At 34.8% G+C, this 25,191-nt stretch overlaps 1 protein-coding gene and 1 long non-coding RNA gene across 2 annotated transcripts in view; both read left to right on the top strand.

Annotated features, from left to right (window-relative positions):
- LOC144972928 (uncharacterized) overlaps positions 1-7,750 on the top strand; it is an 11,351-nt gene extending 3,601 nt beyond the window's left edge. Inside the window, exons 3-7 of the mRNA XM_078914754.1 lie at positions 1,107-1,220; positions 3,042-3,129; positions 4,290-4,468; positions 5,395-5,483; positions 7,387-7,750. Coding sequence (XP_078770880.1) covers positions 1,107-1,220; positions 3,042-3,129; positions 4,290-4,468; positions 5,395-5,483; positions 7,387-7,399 — 483 coding nt within the window. The 3' untranslated portion in view covers positions 7,400-7,750. The remainder of the gene's footprint in view (positions 1-1,106; positions 1,221-3,041; positions 3,130-4,289; positions 4,469-5,394; positions 5,484-7,386) is intronic.
- A 10,833-nt stretch (positions 7,751-18,583) lies between these two features.
- On the top strand, positions 18,584-24,427 carry LOC144972927 (uncharacterized). Its single transcript, XR_013645450.1, has 4 exons — positions 18,584-18,657; positions 20,949-21,128; positions 22,061-22,149; positions 24,064-24,427. It is a non-coding gene; the product is annotated as an uncharacterized LOC144972927 (long non-coding RNA).
- The last annotated feature ends 764 nt before the right edge of the window (positions 24,428-25,191 follow it).

Genomic DNA, 25,191 nt, shown 5'->3' with positions numbered 1-25,191 from the left:
TCGCCCCCATATATGTAGGTGAATTACACAAGGAATGTATCCAGGACTCCCGAAGAATGATTTTACATTTCCAATGAAACAGGAACCCGTTTTTTGACATCACATTTTCCTTCCCTATTATGGCATTTGTGTCAGATAGACAACTCATTTATTTATTGCTCAGAAGACTATTTTTGAGTTATGTTCCTTCAGTCTATGAAAGAGAGCTCGCTTGGATAGCAGATATACAATACAAGATGCACATTAAGACTTATTATTTTCTCTGCGGCTATGTGGCCTTGTGGTATGATACTTGCCTTCGAACCGGACGTTTCAGTGTTCGAGTCCCGCTCTGAGCAGCGCATCGTTGAGGTCTTGTAAAATGAGTACCTGGCCGTTAACTACGTCATGTCTCGTCCCTGATGTGAAGTCTAAGTATTGCTGTTGTCTTGGGATACTTTGTAAATCGCTATGAGTACGTTTGTTAAATATTGCGCGATATAATTGCTATTTTTTACCTATTGAATGACGCCCTTTGGCCCAATATTCTTGTTAATTTAAGAAACGCACCAAAAGTGCGCCATAATTATGAGTAATTTTCAATGTGTAAGGTCATTTTGTTATTGTGTGCCCCCCCCCCCCCTCCCCCACTTCCTATGATTTCAACTTTTATTATTTGCAGCACCATGCAAGCCCCGACTGGAATACACTAAATATACAAATATGTCTCTATAGATCTATTGTTTGTTTTTACTGATTTATTCATGTATCTATTGTGTCGGCGGAGTCTCTAGTAAACAAACTTCATGTCTGTTGATTAAAAAATAGTTGATTTTTTACCCACTCTCTCAATAGAGTATTATTTCGGGATAAAGCAGCCACCTAAAAGTGATTTAACCAGATAACTGCCGTACTCTGGAAAACAGGTATTTAAAAATTTGGTCAGAAAGCTCGTTCTTCATATATCGATCGATTTTAATTGCCCTCATCTTGGCAAAAACTCTCAAACCTGGGACTTCGTGAAAAAAAATGACTTAGCCCTATAATCAAAACCGATCCTTGTGCATGGATTAGACTGCTCAACTAAGCTATCGGTGTAAAGAAATTCGTGTTATTTCTTATTTCAGGACCATGAGGTGATTTACTACGATGCTAACAATAAGAAAAAGGCACGTTTCATCAGCTTTGTTGACGGAGATATGGAAGGACGTATACAGGTTCTTGAAATGTTCGATGAGAAGGTGAGAAATTCTGAGTATTTTTTTTTTCTATTTAATTGAGGAAGACAATTTGGGGAGTTAATTTTTCATTCCTAAATCGGAATTTATTTCCTTAAGTGATAGAACCACTTGTTCAAACTGTGGGAAAGCTGTGGCAATGCAAGCTGCAAGCGCATTGTAATTTACAGTTGGAGAATAGCTCCATGTGGTAAGAGTGCTTTCTATGGTGAAAAACATACTAGATTATTACTGAAGGAAAATGTTCCTCCTAGTTTACATCCTAAGTGTGTGCATATATAATCATTGTGTACAACAGCATGAACAGACATGATTGAGTGTCAACGATGGACACTCTAAATCAAATCCGAACCATAGAATCACAGGAATCACCCATGTTGTCCAAGATTATTAAATTGGGGGTTAATAATTTTGCTCAAGGAATAAAAGCAACACGAAAATGCCTGAAACGTGGCTTAAACCCAGGAGCTTCTTGATCGCCGTGCAAGGCCTGAACCACTTCCCCCCTCATCCCTGTATGGATTTTTCTATCTGGATTGTAACTCTAACCATGAAGAGAAATGATATCCGCATGATTTATATCTTGTGTGTTTGTTTGTATGAGTGTTCCTGCAAGAATCAAGAACGGTTCAACAAAATAGCTCCCAATGTCTTATTGCGATTGGACTGCAATGGTACAAGACAAAAATTCACCCCATATACCGGAGCATACTCAATGTCTCAATCGTTTCTATGTTATATGTTTGTGTTGAGCATATTGGCTATTAAGCTTAACTGCTGGTCAAGTAACTTTGCGATGGTTGGCGAGGCGAATCCGCGGTCTCCAGAAGTGGGTGAGAGAGAGAGAGCTCTGGAAATGACCTGAGTTTGATACGAATATTTTTGTATTCGTGGATAGCTCACACGGTAGAGCCACGCTCTCACCTGCCAGGTGGAGTTGTCGTACCAATAAGGTCGCAGGTTCAAACCCCACCACCGCCGCGAAAAATGTTTTTATTCTCTATTGTCTTCTGGCACTTTTCTAATCACTTCATCTCTTAATGGTACAAGACTGCAGTGTATTATGAACGCTTATTTTTTCAGACAAGTTATTATAATCATAAGTTTCCCCATATTATGTTCAAAGTGACAAAATAGGGAGCAGGCACTGGTGAAAGATAAAGATCTGAAATAGTGTGTATTAAAATTTGTCACTTTGAAATTTTCAAAATAATAATGGAGCTATCTAATTCAAATGTCTTCGTCGTCGTTTTCTCATTTTCAATATTGTGTAATGTAATGTAGCACGTCAGACCGGTAATCACGAGGTTCGATCTCCAGACAAATTTATTAGGGATATTTTTTTATTTGCATTTTTTCTCTGCTTTGTCTAACACTATTTTATGCATACTTTTTTCTGATCCATATTGTGTTCAGGACATTGTTTCTAATAATAATAATCTCGAGTTTTCCCATAAATGAGGAGTTATGACACGTTTCGAAAGACTTGTTTCTCAACTTCAACTCCGATTTGGTACTTTCAACTTATTATCTCGATATCCAATCATTCATTAATTCAATGATTTATTTATTTAACAATCCATTCATTCATTCACTCATTCATTCATTCTTCCAATGATTTATTTGTTAAATGATTTGTTCACTGACTCGTCAACCCGTCCACTTATCCTTCACCAATAGGCACACCCATGTTATATTCAGAACTTATTTTAGGAACTCTCAAGTTAATAGCACGCTTTTTTGGTTCTCCCAAAAGCGTGTTAGAATCCAACGAGTACTGTATTACTAATTGCTAGGTGTGTTTTTTCTCTCATCCATGAACAGAGTGGGGTTAGCTACACGGTGGACATAAGAAAGGGGAGGTGCATGAGGGAGTTCATCAACCATCCGTTTCGTCGACACTGCATCCCCGGTAAGAATTCTATTCAGAAATAACGTAAGCATTGCATTGGATTTGACAAAACACATTTTATTCTTTGGAATGGCCTTATTTATTCAACCAATGTGATGAAAGTAGGATTGTATTACTTTGCGGAAATTTTTTTTTGGATTGTTTCGCAAAGCGGTGATGAATGTCAACAACGGCGACAACATTATAATGTCTTTTTCATTTTTCACCTAAAATTTCTGGCTTTAAAAAGCCTGTGATATCGGATAAAGCAGATAAAAATGTGTGTCTTTTATTACGTTTGGAAAAAAATTTCATTCGTTGCCTAGAATTATAACCTCGTATTGACGCTCATTAAAACTCGCATTAATACAGATTTTAATATAACCCATGAAATGAAAACCATATTAAACGACTCTTATTGATTATCCAATATACAGAGAGAGAGAGAGAGAGAGAGAGAGAGAGAGAGAGAGAGAGAGAGAGAGAGAGAGAGAGAGAGAGGGTCCTTGATATATAATATATATATATATATATATATATATATATATATATATATATATATATATATATATATATATATATAAGGCAATCAGATGTAAATCCCTATGCTCGTTGGTTGCAATAAAAACTCTCGTCTCCAATACGAGAGAGACCAAAAATGCGTGTGATCAGTTAGGCTGAAACATTCCAAGCTGGAAGTTCATCACTCATATGAATTCACAATTCGACCAATTGTGTTGTAGAATTAGCTTTCACCACCGACTCCCTCTTCATGATTTCCACCAGAATGGCAATACCCCCCCCCCCCCCCCCAAACCCCTTACATTGATGACATTCTTCGAACATTAGTTGTTCCAGCATTTCTGACTTATCCTCACATCGCATTTCAATATGGCAAAGCATGTGCCCACACTTCTCGTATCACCCAACAATACCTAAGGGATGAAGAGATTGGAACAATGGACTGGGCAGCACTTTCACCGAATACTTGATACGATTCCAATTGAGCATCTTCTGTAAAGAGCTCTCCCGTCGGAGCTTTACAATATGAATTGTCATTCAAACATTCATTCACAACACATTCGATCTGACAGATCACAGACCGCCAATGTCACACACTTATTTTGGTACTGCTCAAACGCATACTGTCATTTAATAAATCATTATGTATTTTATCATAGATAGTGCAAAGGCATTGGACCGCTACCACTTGGGCTTGAAGACTGGAGGCGTTTCTGTGTCTTCGTACAAGTTCGCCATCCAAGAGAAGGGAAAGACGAAATGGTGTACGCTCTTATCACGAAAGATGGTGACAGTATCATTCCTTTGGCAGAAAATGTATTTGGAAATAAGGAGAACTGTGAGTATATTTTGAAAAGTTCATTCATTTGAATACCAAAACATCTAATTTTATCAAGTTATACAAGTTTACCCACATGAACTGTAGCCACTTACATTTATTGCTTGTAAGAAAGCGGATTTTCTTAAGCACCTCCGACCATTTTACATTTTTATTATGATAACTGAAGACACAAGTCTTGACGAACGTCAGAAACATAAAGAGTTACGTGGGATATAAGTAGTACAAACCGTTTTTTAAAGTTTTAATTATTCAATTTGCCGTTTCATTATCAACACATTTCTGTTGATGTCATCAGAAGAAAGCATGGGGCTTGTAACTGATAGGTGATGATTAAGATTGCTCATGAATGTATTACAAGTAAAAGCAGTAATATTAGCAGCAACAGCAGCAGCATCATCATCAGCAGCAGCAACAGCAGCAGCAGCAGCAGTAATAGTAGTAGTAGTAGTAGTAGTAGTAGTAGTAGTAGTAGTAGTAGTAGTAGTAGTAGTAGTAGTACTAGTAGGGGTAGTAGTTGTAGTTATATCATTATTATTTTTATTATTATTATTATTATTATTATTATTATTATTATTATTATTATTATTATCATCATCATCATCATTATTATTATTATTATTATTATTATTATTATTATTGTTATTATTATTATTATTACTATTATCATTATTATTATTATTATCATTATTATTAATATTATTATTATTATTATTATTATTATTAGTAGTAGTAGTAGTAGTAGTAGTAGTAGTAGTAGTAGTAGTAGTAGTAGTAGTAGTAGTAGTAGTAGTAGTAGTAGTAGTACATGTTGCAGTATTAGTAGTAATAGCGATAGTAAATTGGATCACTAATTGGATAACTAATTTCTAACCATAATTCTTTCTTTCCAGAAAATTATCGAATTTTATCCATTATATTTTCAGACAAATATTTCGAATCAGGTCAATACGGAAACATTGTGGGTAGCATATACAACTCCACGGTCTTCGATATCCCAAAAGAGTGTGAAAAGGTAAATCATTATAATCCTCTCGGTCATCGGGAAAATCAGATTGTAGGCTTAGGCTTTGAGGAATCCCCTGCTATTCTTTCAAGAAATGTTTATACATGAGAGCATTTGCTTTTAATCTGGATTGAGGCGTAATGATATCTTGAACGCACCGATAATAATTCTTAGGGTCACATCGTCAGTCCTCTGTTTCGGCAATGAACCCCCCCCCCCCCCCCCACAACAAACAAACAATCAAACAAACAAAAACACATACAAAAAAAAAACAAAAAAACAAGAAAACAAAAACTCCGAAATAAATCAGTAGGCAGGCAAAAAGCCGAACAAAACTAAGCAGAAACGATATTTGAGGTTATTTATTATATCTTCATATTTCTTCAAATGGAGAAAAACTTATTTAAATTTTATTTTTTGTTAAAGAATGTATATTAAATCTTTTGCACATCACTTTTGAGCTACTTGAACAAAAATGTTGTCTGATGAAGCCATTTAAAATCTAATTGTAATGCATGCAATATCTCAAAATCTCCCAAAGGTGGAGATAGAACCAGTTAATCCTTAGCCCACGCAATAAAGACATATTATTTTGTATCAAGTGTCATTCAGGAGAACAGATAACGTCTATTGAATTTAATTGGGTGAAAACTTGATAAGTGTTATAAAAACTTCGGATTGAGCGGGGTTTTATTTTTTTGTTTTTGTTTGTTTGTTTGTTGTTTTTGTTGTTGTTTTGTTTTATTTTATTTGTGTTTTTTTAATTGAGTATCAAATTCTTCAATGTATTAAGTCTTTTCTAGCCAAGTGGAGATATAATCAAACACAGAGAGATTTATCACCATTCTTTCCCTCTGCACTAAGACTGGAACAACCTGTCATCCGACTCTCCAGAATCAGTTGCCGCCAAATGTTTAAGAGAATTGTTTCATTTTGTGTAACAGATCAGTTACGTCAGTAAAAATGAAAGTGTTATCTGGTTGTTTTTTTTTTGTTTTTTTTTGGGGGGGGGGGGGGGGGGGTTGTTTGTTTTGTTTTGTCTAAATTGTTTCTGTATTCATATGGCTGTTAAATGGAGGCTACGATATAATGATGATGACGACGACGACGACGATGATGATGATGATGATGATGATGATGATGATGACGATGATGATGATGATGATAAAGAAGAAGAAGAAGAAGAAGAAGAAGAAGAAGAAGAAGAAGAAGAAGAAGAAGAAGAAGAAGAAGAAGAAGAAGAAGAAGAAGAAAAAGAAGAAGAAGAAGAGTACCAAGTGATTTTACTATCCTCGTAAACCAGGAATATACTCAAAAGGTTTGAGTCTCACCATTATTTTTTTTAAAGAATATGGTTATAAAGAGTTTTTCAGTAGATTCTCGCCAGATTTTATACATCTTTACTTTGTGACCAGAAAACTTTTAATTGACATCGTTCAATAGGGTAGAGAAGTCTTGACGCCTTCTACTATGTCGGTTCCAAACTCCTTTATGTCACCAGTCCTTCGCAGAACTAATCATGGATAAATTACTTATTGAATCATAAGGTGGCTTCTTATTTTAGTAGCAGAATGTATAGGCAGATTCTTAACATTACGGGACGTAAAAGAATGAGGCTGGATGATCTGTATTGACGACCAGCATATACTTAGACTAGAAAATAAGATGCCATCACTCTGAAACTAGAAGATCAATTACACAAGATACGTATCCAGCCCTCTGGAAGGGTGATTTTACACTTCCAATGAGATTTTAACCAGTTTTCGACATCACACTTTTGTTCCCTATTAAGATTGGGCTTCTTAATGTCTTGGGTTTGATTTTTTTCACAAGTCATTTAATCGATAGTAAGAGTATTCTGGTCAAATAACGTAGTTTTGTTTTGACATCATGTAATCTTTTATCTTTTCAGGCGGAAAACTTGACAACGATTGAGTATTTTCTGCGTGGACCACACCGGATTGAGATCTAAATCTACAGATAGATAAACGGGCTATTTCGTTTCACAATAATAGAATTTCCGCTTTAAGTAGAAAGTGATTAAATGTTTAGCGCTCCCCTGGGTTGTCTTTGACATGTGCAAAGGTAACAAATTTCATAAGCAGATAAATATAAATATGGGGAGGCTATATATTTTTTTTTGGTATCATGTATTCATCAATTTTGTTTACACTATCTAATTGTATCTATCTCTGTCTAATAGATATAGCTAATGGCTTATTGTTTAACTATTTATGGGCTTTTTTTTTCTAAATAAAGTTCATAATTTATAAATACGAGTTAGTTTAGTTCAATAATTGGTACATCAATAATCTCATCACATTATCAATTTCCAGATCAATTAACTTTCTATGTACATAATATAATTAAATAATTGGGGTGATTAGATAATAAATAGAATCAAAACTTTGCAGCGCTGCACTGTAGCTGATATTTGTATCATTTTGGTCTTTCTTTTCTCTTTCGATGTGGTTTAGTCGCCAAGCATAGATTAACAGGTCTGATAACCGAACGGAATTCTGGGCTCGATTATACATTTATGTAATGGACAAAACTTTGCGTCGTTTTGAGAGTATTTCCATTACGACAATGAGCCCATAACAATTTGGGTTAGACAAGGGTTCAAAGTTCGACTCCCTGTCAAGGAATCTGCGATAATAGTTTGGAAGAGGAGGCTTTTTACGCATATTTTCCCCGTCCTATCACAGACTAAGTTCGAAAATCTTTTTTGATGTCGAACAATATGAATGAATAATCCAAAAAATATTTTCTAAAAAGTACTCTATAATGTTCATGGAGTCAGTATTTCTAAAGAACACTGCAAATTGCTTGTTACCTTTGGATACGATATTAGTCTACCGCAAAATAGGTACTTGTAATCACATATGAAGGTCACAGCTACCCAATCTTGTCGGTATAAAAATAAAGCAGAAAAAAATCAACCAAACTCGAATCAATCTGGGGTTTAAAAAGGGCACTTTGCAAAGAAATGTTGTTTTTTTGGTCTACCATATTGAACCATCCGGATACCCGATACTGCATTAAAAAAGAAATTGTCTTACAAACTGTTAAGTATAATATCTTGTCTATCAGTGGAGCACCCATACAAAAACAAAACATTACAAAACAATATTTTAAAAATTGGACAAGCGTTGTTTACTATTTTATGTTGTAATTTATTAACTAATTTATCTTGGTATCATCACGTGGCATTGTTTAGGATCCCGAAAGAACTTAATGTTGTAATCTGTGTATGTGTTTATATATAATCAACGAGCATTCGCTCTCATCAGGAAGTAAAAACAATATTGTAGAAGTTGATCATAATTATACTTGAAGTATTTTTTTAGATAGCTCCTTTGATCATAAAGTGCGCGCGAGCATGTGTGTGTGTGTGTGTGTGTGTGTGTGTGTGTGGATATGTGTATAGGAGGGGTAAAAGGAGAATAGGGTTGAAGAGTGGTCCACTCAACACTAGATTTAGACTACCCCTTAGTACTACACATTATATATTACGTACAACTTATATTTGAATACAAGAAAATGGTCGAAACTGTGTGGGGTTTACAAAGGTACATTTGAGTCTTAGTTTTCAGTATTTTTTTGACATCAAAATTATGATTTTTAAAAGATCGAACTCATTATGTTACCCTCGCAAAAGTTACATGATTCCGAGCATTATTGATCAGTAATTTCTTTGACATAAATCGGAACACGAAAGTTAAGACCGACAACCTGGCAAAATATTAAACTGGATTATGTCCCTTTTGTCAATTTCTGCTGACAAATCGTCTCTGTGCTATATTATTATACTGATGAGTATTGTAGATAACAGTAGAAGCCGTCCAATCTAAGTCTAAGTCTAGAAACTTCCCAATCCTTTCTAATCTACGATAAGACCTGGTATTTGTTGACCCCTTCAGTCATATTTGAATAAGAATTTAATGCCACCGGATAGGTATTATTCACCGACAGGTTAAAATAATTCAGAGTCGGAAAGCCTATATCGTGAACGTAGAAGATAATAAATACGTCCATGGACGATCGGCACAGGTATAATCTCTTAAAAAGTCAAGTGATTCTGAGCATGGTCAAAGACTTCGATGAATGATAACATAATATTATTTTAGCGTTGTGTTCATTCATAACCCAACTCTACACATACGTGATTGTACTGGCTTTGATATATTGAAGCAATACCAAAAATGGCATGAGTGTGAATACAAAAAGACGCCTAACAGTTAACTTGTACTGAATATAACTAGATCTGGGCTGCATGGTAGTTAATAAACCATTGTAAAACACATTGATGTGATGAAACAGTAGAAATGCTTTAAGACCCATAAGACCAAAGTGATAATCTCATCTTTTAAGCAATTGTAATGTACGTATACATCTTATTTTATATTATTATTATTATTATTATTATTATTATTATTATTATTATTATTATTATTATTATTATTATTATTATTATTATTATTATTATTATTATTATTATCTATGAGTAAAAAAACGACTCGATTTCGTCCTTGACGGCCGTTTCTACACACAATGCGTTTCGTCCAACTGCGTTTAGAAACAGCTAAATTTGAGTCGTTTTTTACTCATTTTTATATGCTCCGAATTGTTACTTTAATTTACAGAAAACTGTCTCAACTACAGGACATCCATCAATACTTTTATATATATATATATATATATATATATATATATATATATATATATATATATATATTATATATATATATATACATACATACATACATACAAACATACATACATATATATATATATATATATATATATATATATACATATATATATATATATATATATATTATATATATATATATATATATATATATATATATATATATATATATATATATATATATGAGTGTTGGTGGGTACTTGTAGGTACGAGAGTGCTCGATAACGTTGGCTAGAGCTAATGTAAAATAAAAATGGAGTCACTCACATTTATATATGGCCGAAACACATATTTCTGTGGTCTTCATCCACGACGTCGCAAAGATCGGGTTGTGGCATATTTCTTTTGGAGTTCTGTAAGGCAAGGAGGGGCAGTGTTTTCCAGACAGCAATAAATTAAGACACATACTTTGAATTTGACCCTTTTCACAACGGGCAGCTAGCGTAATCTTCGAAGGAGAGGTGTAGCAGAGTCAAACCTCCGCCTTCGTAAGACCAATCTGGCATCATTAATTTGGACCGTTTGCAGCCGCCTGAGCTTATTTTCCGAGACACCAAACAACAGAGCATTACTGTAATCCAGCTTTGAAAATAAAAGAGAAACGACAAGTTTCTTGGTAACATCATCAGAAAGAATATGTCGAATAGATCAAATTTATTTCAACTGACATCTTAATGACTAGATCATTGATATAATTTGGTGGTCCATCGACAGTTCTGAATCTGATATGCTCCAAGACTTTTTACCTTGTCAACAATACCTTTTCACACCTCTCCTACTTTCCATATCTTATCGTTCCAAAATATTCTGTTCCCTACATATTTCACCTCCGTTTTATCCTCATTCAGCCTTAGCCTGTTCCTAACCATCCAATCCATTACACCCAGTACACATTTTTCACATGTACTTATGCCATTTTGTAAGTTTTCGGTACATTCAGATCCAAACAAGCGGGTGTCATCAACATATTGGTGGTAGGACAAGCCAAAGCCCCTGATAACCTTTGAAAGTTGATGTATGTAGAGAGCAGTCCAAGAACTGACCCTTGTGGGACACCACATAATTTGATCAGACTTCAAACTAGTTGCAACTACAATTTGTTGACTATCTAATGAATACAATTTAAACCAACTAAGTGCCATACCGGAATGCCGAAAGTTATTTCTAAATGTTTTAACATTAAGTCGTGATCGATAGTGTCAAAAGCTGCTGATAAATCAAGAAGGTTAAAACGTGTGCAGGAACCCTTATCGATGATTTGAACAGAATCCTTTACAACCCTGACAAGAGTAGTTTTGGTCGAATATGGTTTTCTCTGTAGGCAGACTGAATGGTTTCTTCCGTAAAATGAATTTTAAGTGAGCTAGAAGTTGTTTTAATACCTATTTTCAAAAATTTTTGATAAGAAGGGAAGTATAGAGACAAGACGATAGTTTTTTTTTAGATTTTCTTTGTCAAGATAAGTTTTTTCAATAAGAGTTTAACATACGTAATTTTGTAGATATCAGGCATGAAACCCAGCTTAAGCGATTTATTCATGATGAGAATGATGGATGGTATTAATTCGCTTATTCATACTTTTAAAATGTCGGTTTCAATCGGATCTAACTCACAGTTTTTCGAAGCAGCCGAGAGAATACAGTCTTTGACTCCACTCTCGCTGACTTCAATAAACTATGAAAAACCGTCTCCAGAAAACAGTTCAAAATTTGTATCTGAAGGATACGTTTCTTATTTGTTTCTAATCAATTACATTTTTTCTTTGAAATATTGGCCAAAACAGGTGGGGAAGTAATCTTTGGAAAGTTTAGTTGGAAAACGTTTTTAATTTTCTTTACCTAGCAGTTCATTTGAATCAACGGGAATAGTGGGAATCAACGTACTTCTTGTCCATTCTTCTAGTATAAGATGTTGAATAACCGTACCAGGAAATTTAACCTTTCATCTCCAAGTGATTTCCAGACTTCTGCTGGTATCTCGTCTGGTCCAACTGCTTTCCCCCTTTTCATCTTGCGCACTGCATCCCACAACTCGTTCTCGCTTATCTCATCTACTATTTTCTCTTTAGGTTGTATAACTGCACATCTCCTCTCCTTGTCATTCTCTTCATTCATGAGGTGCTCGTAGTATGTTTTCCATCTTTCTCGAATCTCTTCATCTTTGTCCAATATTCTTCCATTCTGTAACTTACGTAAGTTCATCTCTTTGAGCAAATTCAAGCACCGTCACGATCAATGTAGCAGCGAGACGTTTAGTTTCCTCAAGCAAGCATAATATCGTAACAGTGGTAAAAAAAAAAGAAGAAAAATGGAAAATTTAGGAAACGTTCAAAACAGGAAAAGATCAGGAAGCCAGAGCAATGTTATACGTGACAATGGTCAGGACTTATTGGCATTGCATACTATTGTTTGTTTCAAAATTTAATTGCTTGCAGTTTCCTTAATTTCGTATCCACCATCTGACAGATTTGCGTGATACTTTGCATGCTTTTAAAAAATGATTAAAAAAAGACAAACAAACAACCGAACAAACAGCATTATGAAATTAAACGATGAAACCTGTCATTGTGCAATGGCAAATCCCTTTGTTATTGTGGTGTTTTTATTAAATCACACCCGAGTAACAGAATTTTACTGTAATGACGTATCAATTAACATGATCCCCCCCCCCCCCCGCTAAGTTCTGAAAGTGCACGTTCACGTGATTTTTAATATGACATTAGGCTGTGTTCAATGAACACTATAAAGCTGCATAATTTTGGAACTGAGCTTCTCCGAAGTTGTTACGTATGGTTTTAACATTACTAATTAATTGATTAGTTGTCTCAAACAGTTAATTCAAACAACTTTTTTTTTAAAGACAAAAAAAAAAAAAAAAAAAAGGTTAAATAGCGCACGCTTGAGTTTTGAACTGAACCATATAATCGAATCATCACACTGGCGGATTATCCAAATGAGGGCTCAATTTCGGAAGAATTAAATTTGTCAAATTATAATATAATAATAGAGTTTGAGGAATAACGTAAATCAGGAATTCATCTTTTACATAGGAGTTCATCTCTCATTTGGCAATGCTAACAATTGAGATGAAACACTCCAAGCAAAGATATGATTTTGTTAAAATTAATTTTTGAAAACAACAAAGTTGGAGAACAATATTCCTAATGAAATAATATGTTTAAATCATATCCGACACGAGCAAAGTGTAATCTTTTCAAATTATTTCATTCATGGCAAGCATGTCAGGAATGAAACGCAATTCTTTTCTAATCATATTCGCATGTCCTCAATGAACTCCCGTCCTTGTAGTGCATTTGAAAAAAAAACAACATTTGGGTACTTTGTCGATCCATTGTAGGGCTTCTAGGTATGGTGGATGGATTAGATATCACCGTGTGTGCTGGGCCGGCTCATCCAGGTCACAAATCGAAGACAAGGTAGGTACTTGAAAAACACCTTGAAGCCTTAAGTCTTAAGTAAGCGCTTTTTGGATGCAGAGAGATGATTAAGATTAAGAGTAGACAGAAAGGAAAGTAGGCCCTAAGAAAATAGTATGTTACAGAGCCAAGCAAAGTAGATGGAAAAAATCCTCAAGGAGAAAAGCAACAATTTTCTCAAGTGAGGAACTAAATCGAGTAAGGCTGACATTTTAAAATGCACTAGATTTCTCTTTTCTGCATTTTTCTGTCAGCTTTGATCATCATCATCATGATAGTAAAAATAATAATGGCAATAATAATGATAATCCTTAATAATTCAAAAGGATCTAAAAGTGATATACTTCAATAATATTACGTATGATAATAGTGATGACGATAATAATAATAATAATAATAATAATAATAATAATAATAATAATAATAATAATAATAATAATAATAATAATGATAATGATAATAATAATAATAATAATAACAGTAATATCATCATCAAGGTATGAAGTGAGTAGAAAAGTGCCAGAAGACAATAGAGAATAAAAAAAATTTTCGCGGCGGTGGTGGGGTTTGAACCTGCGACCTTATTGGTACGACAACTCCGCCTGGCAGGTGAGAGCGTGGCTCTACCGTGTGAGCTATCCACGAACACAAAAATATTCGTTTCAAACCCAAAGTCATTTCTAGATCCCTCTCTCACCCACTTCTTGAGACCGCCGATTCGTTCACCACCATCGCTAAGTAATTTTGACCAGCAGTTAAGCTTAATAGCCAATATTCTCATCACAAACATATAACATAGAAACGATTGAGACATTGAGTATGCTCCGGTGTATGGGGTGAATTTTTAATTCAGAAAGTGAGTGGAGCAGGCACTTATGTTGGTAACAACAAGGTATGAAGTGAGTAGAAAAGTGCCAGAAGACAATAGAGAATAAAAAAAATTTTCGCGGCGGTGGTGGGGTTTGAACCTGCGACCTTATTGGTACGACAACTCCGCCTGGCAGGTGAGAGCGTGGCTCTACCGTGTGAGCTATCCACGAACACAAAAATATTCGTTTCAAACCCAAAGTCATTTCTAGATCCCTCTCTCACCCACTTCTTGAGACCGCCGATTCGTTCACCACCATCGCGAAGTAATTTTGACCAGCAGTTAAGCTTAATAGCCAATATTCTCATCACAAACATATAACATAGAAACGATTGAGACATTGAGTATGCTCCGGTGTATGGGGTGAATTTTTAATTCAGAAAAGTGAGTGGAGCAGGCACTTATGTTGGTAACAACAAGGTATGAAGTGAGTAGAAAAGTGCCAGAAGACAATAGAGAATAAAAATTTTTTCGCGGCGGTGGTGGGGTTTGAACCTGCGACCTTATTGGTACGACAACTCCGCCTGGCAGGTGAGAGCGTGGCTCTACCGTGTGAGCTATCCACGAACACAAAAATATTCGTTTCAAACCCAAAGTCATTTCTAGATCCCTCTCTCACCCACTTCTTGAGACCGCCGATTCGTTCACCACCATCGCGAAGTAATTTTGACCAGCAGTTAAGCTTAATAGCCAATATTCTCATCACAAACATATAACATAGAAACGATTGAGACATTGAGTATGCTCCGGTGTATGGGGTGAATTTTTAATTCAGAAAAGTGAGTGGAGCAGGCACTTATGTTGGTAACAACAAGGTATGAAGTGAGTAGAAAAGTGCCAGAAGACAATAGAGAATAAAATTTTTTTCGCGGCGGTGGTGGGGTTTGAACCTGCGACCTTATTGGTACGACAACTCCGCCTGGCAGGTGAGAGCGTGGCTCTACCGTGTGAGCTATCCACGAACACAAAAATATTCGTTTCAAACCCAAAGTCATTTCTAGATCCCTCTCTCACCCACTTCTTGAGACCGCCGATTCGTTCACCACCATCGCGAAGTAATTTTGACCAGCAGTTAAGCTTAATAGCCAATATTCTCATCACAAACATATAACATAGAAACGATTGAGATGAGTATGCTCCGGTGTATGGGGTGAATTTTTAATTCAGAAAAGTGAGTGGAGCAGGCACTTATGTTGGTAACAACAAGGTATGAAGTGAGTAGAAAAGTGCCAGAAGACAATAGAGAATAAAATTATTTTTTTTTTAATATAAAAAATAAAATTTAAAATTTTTTTTTAATTTTTAAAATATTTTTGTGTTCGTGGATAGCTCACACGGTAGAGCCACGCTCTCACCTGCCAGGCGGAGTTGTCGTACCAATAAGGTCGCAGGTTCAAACCCCACCACCGCCGCGAAAAATTTTTTATTCTCTATTGTCTTCTGGCACTTTTCTACTCACTTCATACCTTGTTGTTACCAACATAAGTGCCTGCTCCACTCACTTTTCTGAATTAAAAATTCACCCCATACACCGGAGCATACTCAATGTCTCAATCGTTTCTATGTTATATGTTTGTGATGAGAATATTGGCTATTAAGCTTAACTGCTGGTCAAAATTACTTCGCGATGGTGGTGAACGAATCGGCGGTCTCAAGAAGTGGGTGAGAGAGGGATCTAGAAATGACTTTGGGTTTGAAACGAATATTTTTGTGTTCGTGGATAGCTCACACGGTAGAGCCACGCTCTCACCTGCCAGGCGGAGTTGTCGTACCAATAAGGTCGCAGGTTCAAACCCCACCACCGCCGCGAAAAAATTTTTATTCTCTATTGTCTTCTGGCACTTTTCTACTCACTTCATACCTTGTTGATACCAACATAAGTGCCTGCTCCACTCACTTTTCTGAATTAATATCATCATCCTGATGAGAGCGAATGCTCGAAACAATATTGTAGAAGTTGATCACAATTATATTTTAAATATTCTATAAATAGCTCCTTTTATAAAAAAGTTGAGCACTATTATTTCATGGTTTTCGTTTTTATAATATATATATATATACACACACACACACACACACACACACACACACACACTCGTATATAAAGTTTACATCATTCAGAATGATTTCTCAAAATGTCAGTTACCGCGCAGTGTAAAAACCAAATCCATCTATACCTCTTCTTTCTGTCTCTCATGGGTAACGAAACGTGCATACATAATCATCAATGAGCCACACCCTGTATTGTTAATAAGAAAGCGTAGGTGCCCCGGGCTCTAACGGGTTCGACCTCATTCCAAGTCCAGATTTCTCCCACCCGGGATAAATCCAACCAACCGCCCTTGCCTTCTTCTTGGACTTCAAGCGTCGCTGGTCACTCACTGGTCTGACCGGTTTGAGCATGGGTGGACAAAGTGTCATGTCCACTTGATTTTATAAGAATGGGTTGGGAAATGAAAGGGAAGAGAGAGAGAGAGAGAGAAAAAAAAAAACCAGTTTGTAATGTTCCGCAGCGCTGACCCTACAATGAGACGGCGAGACATTCTGTTTCCGTGTTATGGCAATTATGTTTGCATAGTCGAATTGTTGACCCTACTCAGGGCTTTTGCATTCCATGACTCATGATGGAATCTCTGAGTGATCAATGTACGACGATCTACCGTCTTGACAGAAAAAAATATAAGCTCTTAGAGCATGGTGTTCGTAAGTTCTATATAAAAGCAATCCTATACTCAAAATTTATAAATTCAAGAGAAATCCTAAGCACGTATGTTCAAGTGGCGTCGACATACCGTTCCAAGAAGAAAAACTCAAGCTAATTTGAGCGTGGTTAGTGACCGGGTGTGGGCAATTATAGCAAATTCTGGCCCTGACTTTTAACTTGTAAATTATTCTCAAGTATTAATGAGTACCTGCATGGCTTTATATATAGATAAATTATCATAGAAGGTCATGGCACATGACTATATGGGCAGTTGTGGATACTCTCATAATGCAAATAAGAACAAGGTAAGTTTCAATAGACTAATATTTTGATAAACTGAGAGAAGAATCAAAATGACGTGCTTGGCAAATGAATGTTTAACCAGTTAACTGCCGTACATCTTGGCAAAAACTCTCAAACCTGGGATCTCTCGATGTCCCAGGTTTGAGACTTTTTGCCAAGATGAGGCTCATTTAAATTGATCGATTATTTGATGGATGAGTTTTCTGGCGGCCAAATTTTTAAATACACGGCCTTCCTGAGTACGACAGTTACCTAGTTGAAAGAGCCATGAAATACCGTGGAAATAAGTGACACAATAGGGAACAGGCGCTGGTGTAAGATTGAAAAAGTATGTTTGAAAGAAGAGCAAGAACAAAACGGTAAAAAAAAACATACCTCCCCTCCTGAGTAACGATAACGAAGAGGTATGAGGTTCGAAACCCAGTCGAGGCAAGCTGATCTTTTTGGGTGTTTTTTTTTTCTCTTGTATTTTTCTTTCTTGCTTTGTCTGACACTGTTTCATACACACTTGTTCAGATCTTCATCTCACTGCAACATGCCAATTGTTCGTGTCCTTTATTTTAAAAATGGCAACTATTTTTGATTGATGCTTTTAATCTTAATCACAAAACAGAAATTTATTTGAAATTATCCACTCTTCTTATCCTACTTACCATGACCTCGTCCAAAATGACTCGCTTTCAAGTAAAATCACTAAACAGTAAGTCATTCTATATCCTTGCATATTTAAGGCAATGTAAGTAAAATTGTGACCAGCCATAAAATCCAACTCTAAATGAAATATACAATTCAGATAATAATAAAAAGTTGATAGATCGGAAATATTTATGGGTATTGAATCCCAAAAGGTTGTAAAATGATTAATTATAAACATCGAACTTACATCATCTACTAAATAGTTACAAAATTAATGTCCCATTGTTTCATGCAATTAATATCGTTTCCCTGAATTTGCAAACTATAGCAAAAATGTTAAAATGTTTTATATCGAAGTCTATTATTTTGATAATATATCCAAAAGCACTAGAGAAAGCAATGAATGTCTCATATCTGGTTCTAAATGATTTCATATATTTATCCATAGGTGGTGTCCACATAATGAGACAACGATCAATCAATCAATCACAATCAAGTCTATACATTTCGTGGGAAATTGATGTAAGGATCTTTGTAGAGTAGTCGAATAATATATATATATATATATATATATATATATATATATATATATATATATATATATATATATATATGTATGTATATATATATTATATATATATATATATATATATATATATATATATATATATATATATATATGCGTGTGTGTGTGTGTGTGACCAACCGCCTCAAAACAGTAATACGTCGGGGTGATTTAATTCTAGAAACTGAGAGTGTAGTTTTAAAAATAATTAAAGTGACAATTTTTTAAAATTCATATTTACATTTTGGTCATTTTAACTTTAAAAAAACTTTTTTGGCATCTGGTTCACCCCGAAAAAATACGTCGGAGTGATTTAATTACCAGAAACTGAGATTGTAGTTTTAAAAATATGAGAAATAGATACAAATTAAAGTAAAACATTGGGCTAGACAATCTACTGTTTTTATCGCTTTCATGCATGTTGTACCCATTGGGAGTTATAGACTTGCTAAAAAAGAATAAATGATTGGAAAAAATAAAAAATAAGTAAGTATGCCTACACCAAAAGCCCCAAAACCCATGTGTATTCCCATAGAAATAAATAGATACAAATAAAATAAATAAATAAAATAAAAAGAGAGGAAAAAAAGAACACTAGTCCATTCAAGGTTCTTACACTCTTGTGTAGTTGGAGAGAGATATAATTACAAGGTACATGTGCGCTTTATCTCCATCCATTTGGAAAAATTGAAAGGGAATAAGTGGTGTGATTACACTGGACAGGTAGGCTCTGAATTCAATAGGGACAACTCAAGAGTCTTCCACGAAGTGAAATGCATTGTCCTCAAATGGAGGACCTAACTTAATATTTTTATTTTTGAGTTGGAAAGATGTAAGGATGTGAAAAAACCTAAAACTTTTTAAAAAGTTGGTAAATGTTAAGCTGGATAAATGAATGAAGTCATTTTTTGTTTGGTCATTAGATACATACTGATTTTGCTTTTATAGACATGTTAATCTTCAGCGCCTAAACCAGCGAGTTGAAGAAGGGAGATAGATTGATCAATAGACAGACAACTAGATAGATTAATAGAGAGCAATGGAAAAGGGAGAGAGAGAGAGAGAGAGAGAGAGAGAGAGAGAGAGAGAGAGAGAGAGTGGTAGTTGAGGGAAATAACTCATGGATAGATAGATAGGGAGATAGATATATAAATAGATAAATACATAGATAGATAGATAGATAGATAGATAGATAGATAGATAGATAGATAGATAGATAGATAGACACACAGAAAGATGGATAGATATATAAATAGATAGATATATAAATAGATAGATAGATAGATAGATTATAGATAGAGATAAATAGATAGATTGATAAATACACAGCAGAACAATGTAGAAAGACAGCGGAAGATAAAAAGTGGTAGTTTATAGAAAGGAAACTCAAATTGAGAGAAAACAAAAGAAAGAAAGGGAGAGCGAGCGAGAGAGAGAGAGAGAGAGAGAGAGAAGAGGAGAGAAAGAGCGAGGAGAAAGAGAGATAGATAGAAAAGATAGAGAGAGAGATAGATAGATAGTTAGAGAGAGAGAAAGAGAGAGAGAGAGAGAGAGAGAGAGAGAGAGAGAGAGAGAGGGTCCTTGATATATATATATATATATATATATATATATATATATATATATATATATATATATATATATATAAGGCAATCAGATGTAAATCCCTATGCTCGTTGGTTGCAATAAAAACTCTCGTCTCCAATACGAGAGAGACCAAAAATGCGTGTGATCAGTTAGGCTGAAACATTCCAAGCTGGAAGTTCATCACTCATATGAATTCACAATTCGACCAATTGTGTTGTAGAATTAGCTTTCACCACCGACTCCCTCTTCATGATTTCCACCAGAATGGCAATACCCCCCCCCCCCCCCCCCCCCAAACCCCTTACATTGATGACATTCTTCGAACATTAGTTGTTCCAGCATTTCTGACTTATCCTCACATCGCATTTCAATATGGCAAAGCATGTGCCCACACTTCTCGTATCACCCAACAATACCTAAGGGATAGAAGAATTGGAACAATGGACTGGGCAGCACTTTCACCGAATACTTGATACGATTCCAATTGAGCATCTTCTGTAAAGAGCTCTCCGTCGGAGCTTTACAATATGAATTGTCATTCAAACATTCATTCACAACACATTCGATCTGACAGATCACAGACCGCCAATGTCACACACTTATTTTGGTACTGCTCAAACGCATACTGTCATTTAATAAATCATTATGTATTTTATCATAGATAGTGCAAAGGCATTGGACCGCTACCACTTGGGCTTGAAGACTGGAGGCGTTTCTGTGTCTTCGTACAAGTTCGCCATCCAAGAGAAGGGGAAAGACGAAATGGTGTACGCTCTTATCACGAAAGATGGTGACAGTATCATTCCTTTGGCAGAAAATGTATTTGGAAATAAGGAGAACTGTGAGTATATTTTGAAAAGTTCATTCATTTGAATACCAAAACATCTAATTTTATCAAGTTATACAAGTTTACCCACATGAACTGTAGCCACTTACATTTATTGCTTGTAAGAAAGCGGATTTTCTTAAGCACCTCCGACCATTTTACATTTTTATTATGATAACTGAAGACACAAGTCTTGACGAACGTCAGAAACATAAAGAGTTACGTGGGATATAAGTAGTACAAACCGTTTTTTAAAGTTTTAATTATTCAATTTGCCGTTTCATTATCAACACATTTCTGTTGATGTCATCAGAAGAAAGCATGGGGCTTGTAACTGATAGGTGATGATTAAGATTGCTCATGAATGTATTACAAGTAAAAGCAGTAATATTAGCAGCAACAGCAGCAGCATCATCATCAGCAGCAGCAACAGCAGCAGCAGCAGCAGTAATAGTAGTAGTAGTAGTAGTAGTAGTAGTAGTAGTAGTAGTAGTAGTAGTAGTAGTAGTACTAGTAGGGGTAGTAGTTGTAGTTATATCATTATTATTTTTATTATTATTATTATTATTATTATTATTATTATTATTATTATTATTATTATTATTATTATTATTATTATTATTATCATCATCATCATCATTATTATTATTATTATTATTATTATTATTATTATTATTATTATTATTATTATTATTATTACTATTATCATTATTATTATTATTATCATTATTATTAATATTATTATTATTATTATTATTATTATTATTATTATTAGTAGTAGTAGTAGTAGTAGTAGTAGTAGTAGTAGTAGTAGTAGTAGTAGTAGTACATGTTGCAGTATTAGTAGTAATAGCGATAGTAAATTGGATCACTAATTGGATAACTAATTTCTAACCATAATTCTTTCTTTCCAGAAAATTATCGAATTTTATCCATTATATTTTCAGACAAATATTTCGAATCAGGTCAATACGGAAACATTGTGGGTAGCATATACAACTCCACGGTCTTCGATATCCCAAAAGAGTGTGAAAAGGTAAATCATTATAATCCTCTCGGTCATCGGGAAAATCAGATTGTATACTTAGGCTTTGAGGAATCCCTGCTATTCTTTCAAGAAATGTTTATACATGAGAGCATTTGCTTTTAATCTGGATTGAGGCGTAATGATATCTTGAACGCACCGATAATAATTCTTAGGGTCACATCGTCAGTCCTCTGTTTTGGCAATGAACCCCCCCCCCCCCCCCACAACAAACAAACAATCAAACAAACAAAAACACATACAAAAAAAAACAAAAAAACAAGAAAACAAAAACTCCGAAATAAATCAGTAGGCAGGCAAAAAGCCGAACAAAACTAAGCAGAAACGATATTTGAGGTTATTTATTATATCTTCATATTTCTTCAAATGGAGAAAAACTTATTTAAATTTTATTTTTTGTTAAAGAATGTATATTAAATCTTTTGCACATCACTTTTGAGCTACTTGAACAAAAATGTTGTCTGATGAAGCCATTTAAAATCTAATTGTAATGCATGCAATATCTCAAAATCTCCCAAAGGTGGAGATAGAACCAGTTAATCCTTAGCCCACGCAATAAAGACATATTATTTTGTATCAAGTGTCATTCAGGAGAACAGATAACGTCTATTGAATTTAATTGGGTGAAAACTTGATAAGTGTTATAAAAACTTCGGATTGAGCGGGGTTTTATTTTTTTGTTTTTGTTTGTTTGTTTGTTGTTTTTGTTGTTGTTTTGTTTTATTTTATTTGTGTTTTTTTTAATTGAGTATCAAATTCTTCAATGTATTAAGTCTTTTCTAGCCAAGTGGAGATATAATCAAACACAGAGAGATTTATCACCATTCTTTCCCTCTGCACTAAGACTGGAACAACCTGTCATCCGACTCTCCAGAATCAGTTGCCGCCAAATGTTTAAGAGAATTGTTTCATTTTGTGTAACAGATCAGTTACGTCAGTAAAAATGAAAGTGTTATCTGGTTGTTTTTTTTTTGTTTTTTTTTTGGGGGGGGGGGGGGGGGGTTGTTTGTTTTGTTTTGTCTAAATTGTTTCTGTATTCATATGGCTGTTAAATGGAGGCTACGATATAATGATGATGACGACGACGACGACGATGATGATGATGATGATGATGATGATGATGACGATGATGATGATGATGATAAAGAAGAAGAAGAAGAAGAAGAAGAAGAAGAAGAAGAAGAAGAAGAAGAAGAAGAAGAAGAAGAAGAAGAAGAAGAAGAAGAAGAAGAAGAAGAAGAAGAAAAAGAAGAAGAAGAAGAGTACCAAGTGATTTTACTATCCTCGTAAACCAGGAATATACTCAAAAGGTTTGAGTCTCACCATTATTTTTTTTAAAGAATATGGTTATAAAGAGTTTTTCAGTAGATTCTCGCCAGATTTTATACATCTTTACTTTGTGACCAGAAAACTTTTAATTGACATCGTTCAATAGGGTAGAGAAGTCTTGACGCCTTCTACTATGTCGGTTCCAAACTCCTTTATGTCACCAGTCCTTCGCAGAACTAATCATGGATAAATTACTTATTGAATCATAAGGTGGCTTCTTATTTTAGTAGCAGAATGTATAGGCAGATTCTTAACATTACGGGACGTAAAAGAATGAGGCTGGATGATCTGTATTGACGACCAGCATATACTTAGACTAGAAAATAAGATGCCATCACTCTGAAACTAGAAGATCAATTACACAAGATACGTATCCAGCCCTCTGGAAGGGTGATTTTACACTTCCAATGAGATTTTAACCAGTTTTTCGACATCACACTTTTGTTCCCTATTAAGATTGGGCTTCTTAATGTCTTGGGTTTGATTTTTTTCACAAGTCATTTAATCGATAGTAAGAGTATTCTGGTCAAATAACGTAGTTTTGTTTTGACATCATGTAATCTTTTATCTTTTCAGGCGGAAAACTTGACAACGATTGAGTATTTTCTGCGTGGACCACACCGGATTGAGATCTAAATCTACAGATAGATAAACGGGCTATTTCGTTTCACAATAATAGAATTTCCGCTTTAAGTAGAAAGTGATTAAATGTTTAGCGCTCCCCTGGGTTGTCTTTGACATGTGCAAAGGTAACAAATTTCATAAGCAGATAAATATAAATATGGGGAGGCTATATATTTTTTTTTGGTATCATGTATTCATCAATTTTGTTTACACTATCTAATTGTATCTATCTCTGTCTAATAGATATAGCTAATGGCTTATTGTTTAACTATTTATGGGCTTTTTTTTTCTAAATAAAGTTCATAATTTATAAATACGAGTTAGTTTAGTTCAATAATTGGTACATCAATAATCTCATCACATTATCAATTTCCAGATCAATTAACTTTCTATGTACATAATATAATTAAATAATTGGGGTGATTAGATAATAAATAGAATCAAAACTTTGCAGCGCTGCACTGTAGCTGATATTTGTATCATTTTGGTCTTTCTTTTCTCTTTCGATGTGGTTTAGTCGCCAAGCATAGATTAACAGGTCTGATAACCGAACGGAATTCTGGGCTCGATTATACATTTATGTAATGGACAAAACTTTGCGTCGTTTTGAGAGTATTTCCATTACGACAATGAGCCCATAACAATTTGGGTTAGACAAGGGTTCAAAGTTCGACTCCCTGTCAAGGAATCTGCGATAATAGTTTGGAAGAGGAGGCTTTTTACGCATATTTTCCCCGTCCTATCACAGACTAAGTTCGAAAATCTTTTTTGATGTCGAACAATATGAATGAATAATCCAAAAATATTTTCTAAAAAGTACTCTATAATGTTCATGGAGTCAGTATTTCTAAAGAACACTGCAAATTGCTTGTTACCTTTGGATACGATATTAGTCTACCGCAAAATAGGTACTTGTAATCACATATGAAGGTCACAGCTACCAATCTTGTCGGTATAAAAATAAAGCAGAAAAAAATCAACCAAACTCGAATCAATCTGGGGTTTAAAAAGGGCACTTTGCAAAGAAATGTTGTTTTTTTGGTCTACCATATTGAACCATCGGATACCCGATACTGCATT

Source organism: Berghia stephanieae, chromosome 5 (assembly GCF_034508935.2).
Source record: "Berghia stephanieae isolate SIO BIC M18660-M18661 chromosome 5, UCSD_Bste_1.3, whole genome shotgun sequence".
In the NCBI taxonomy this organism is placed as follows: domain Eukaryota; kingdom Metazoa; phylum Mollusca; class Gastropoda; order Nudibranchia; family Aeolidiidae; genus Berghia; species Berghia stephanieae.
The sequence above is the reverse complement of the archived record's forward strand: the minus strand, read 5'-3'. Positions and strand labels throughout refer to the sequence as shown.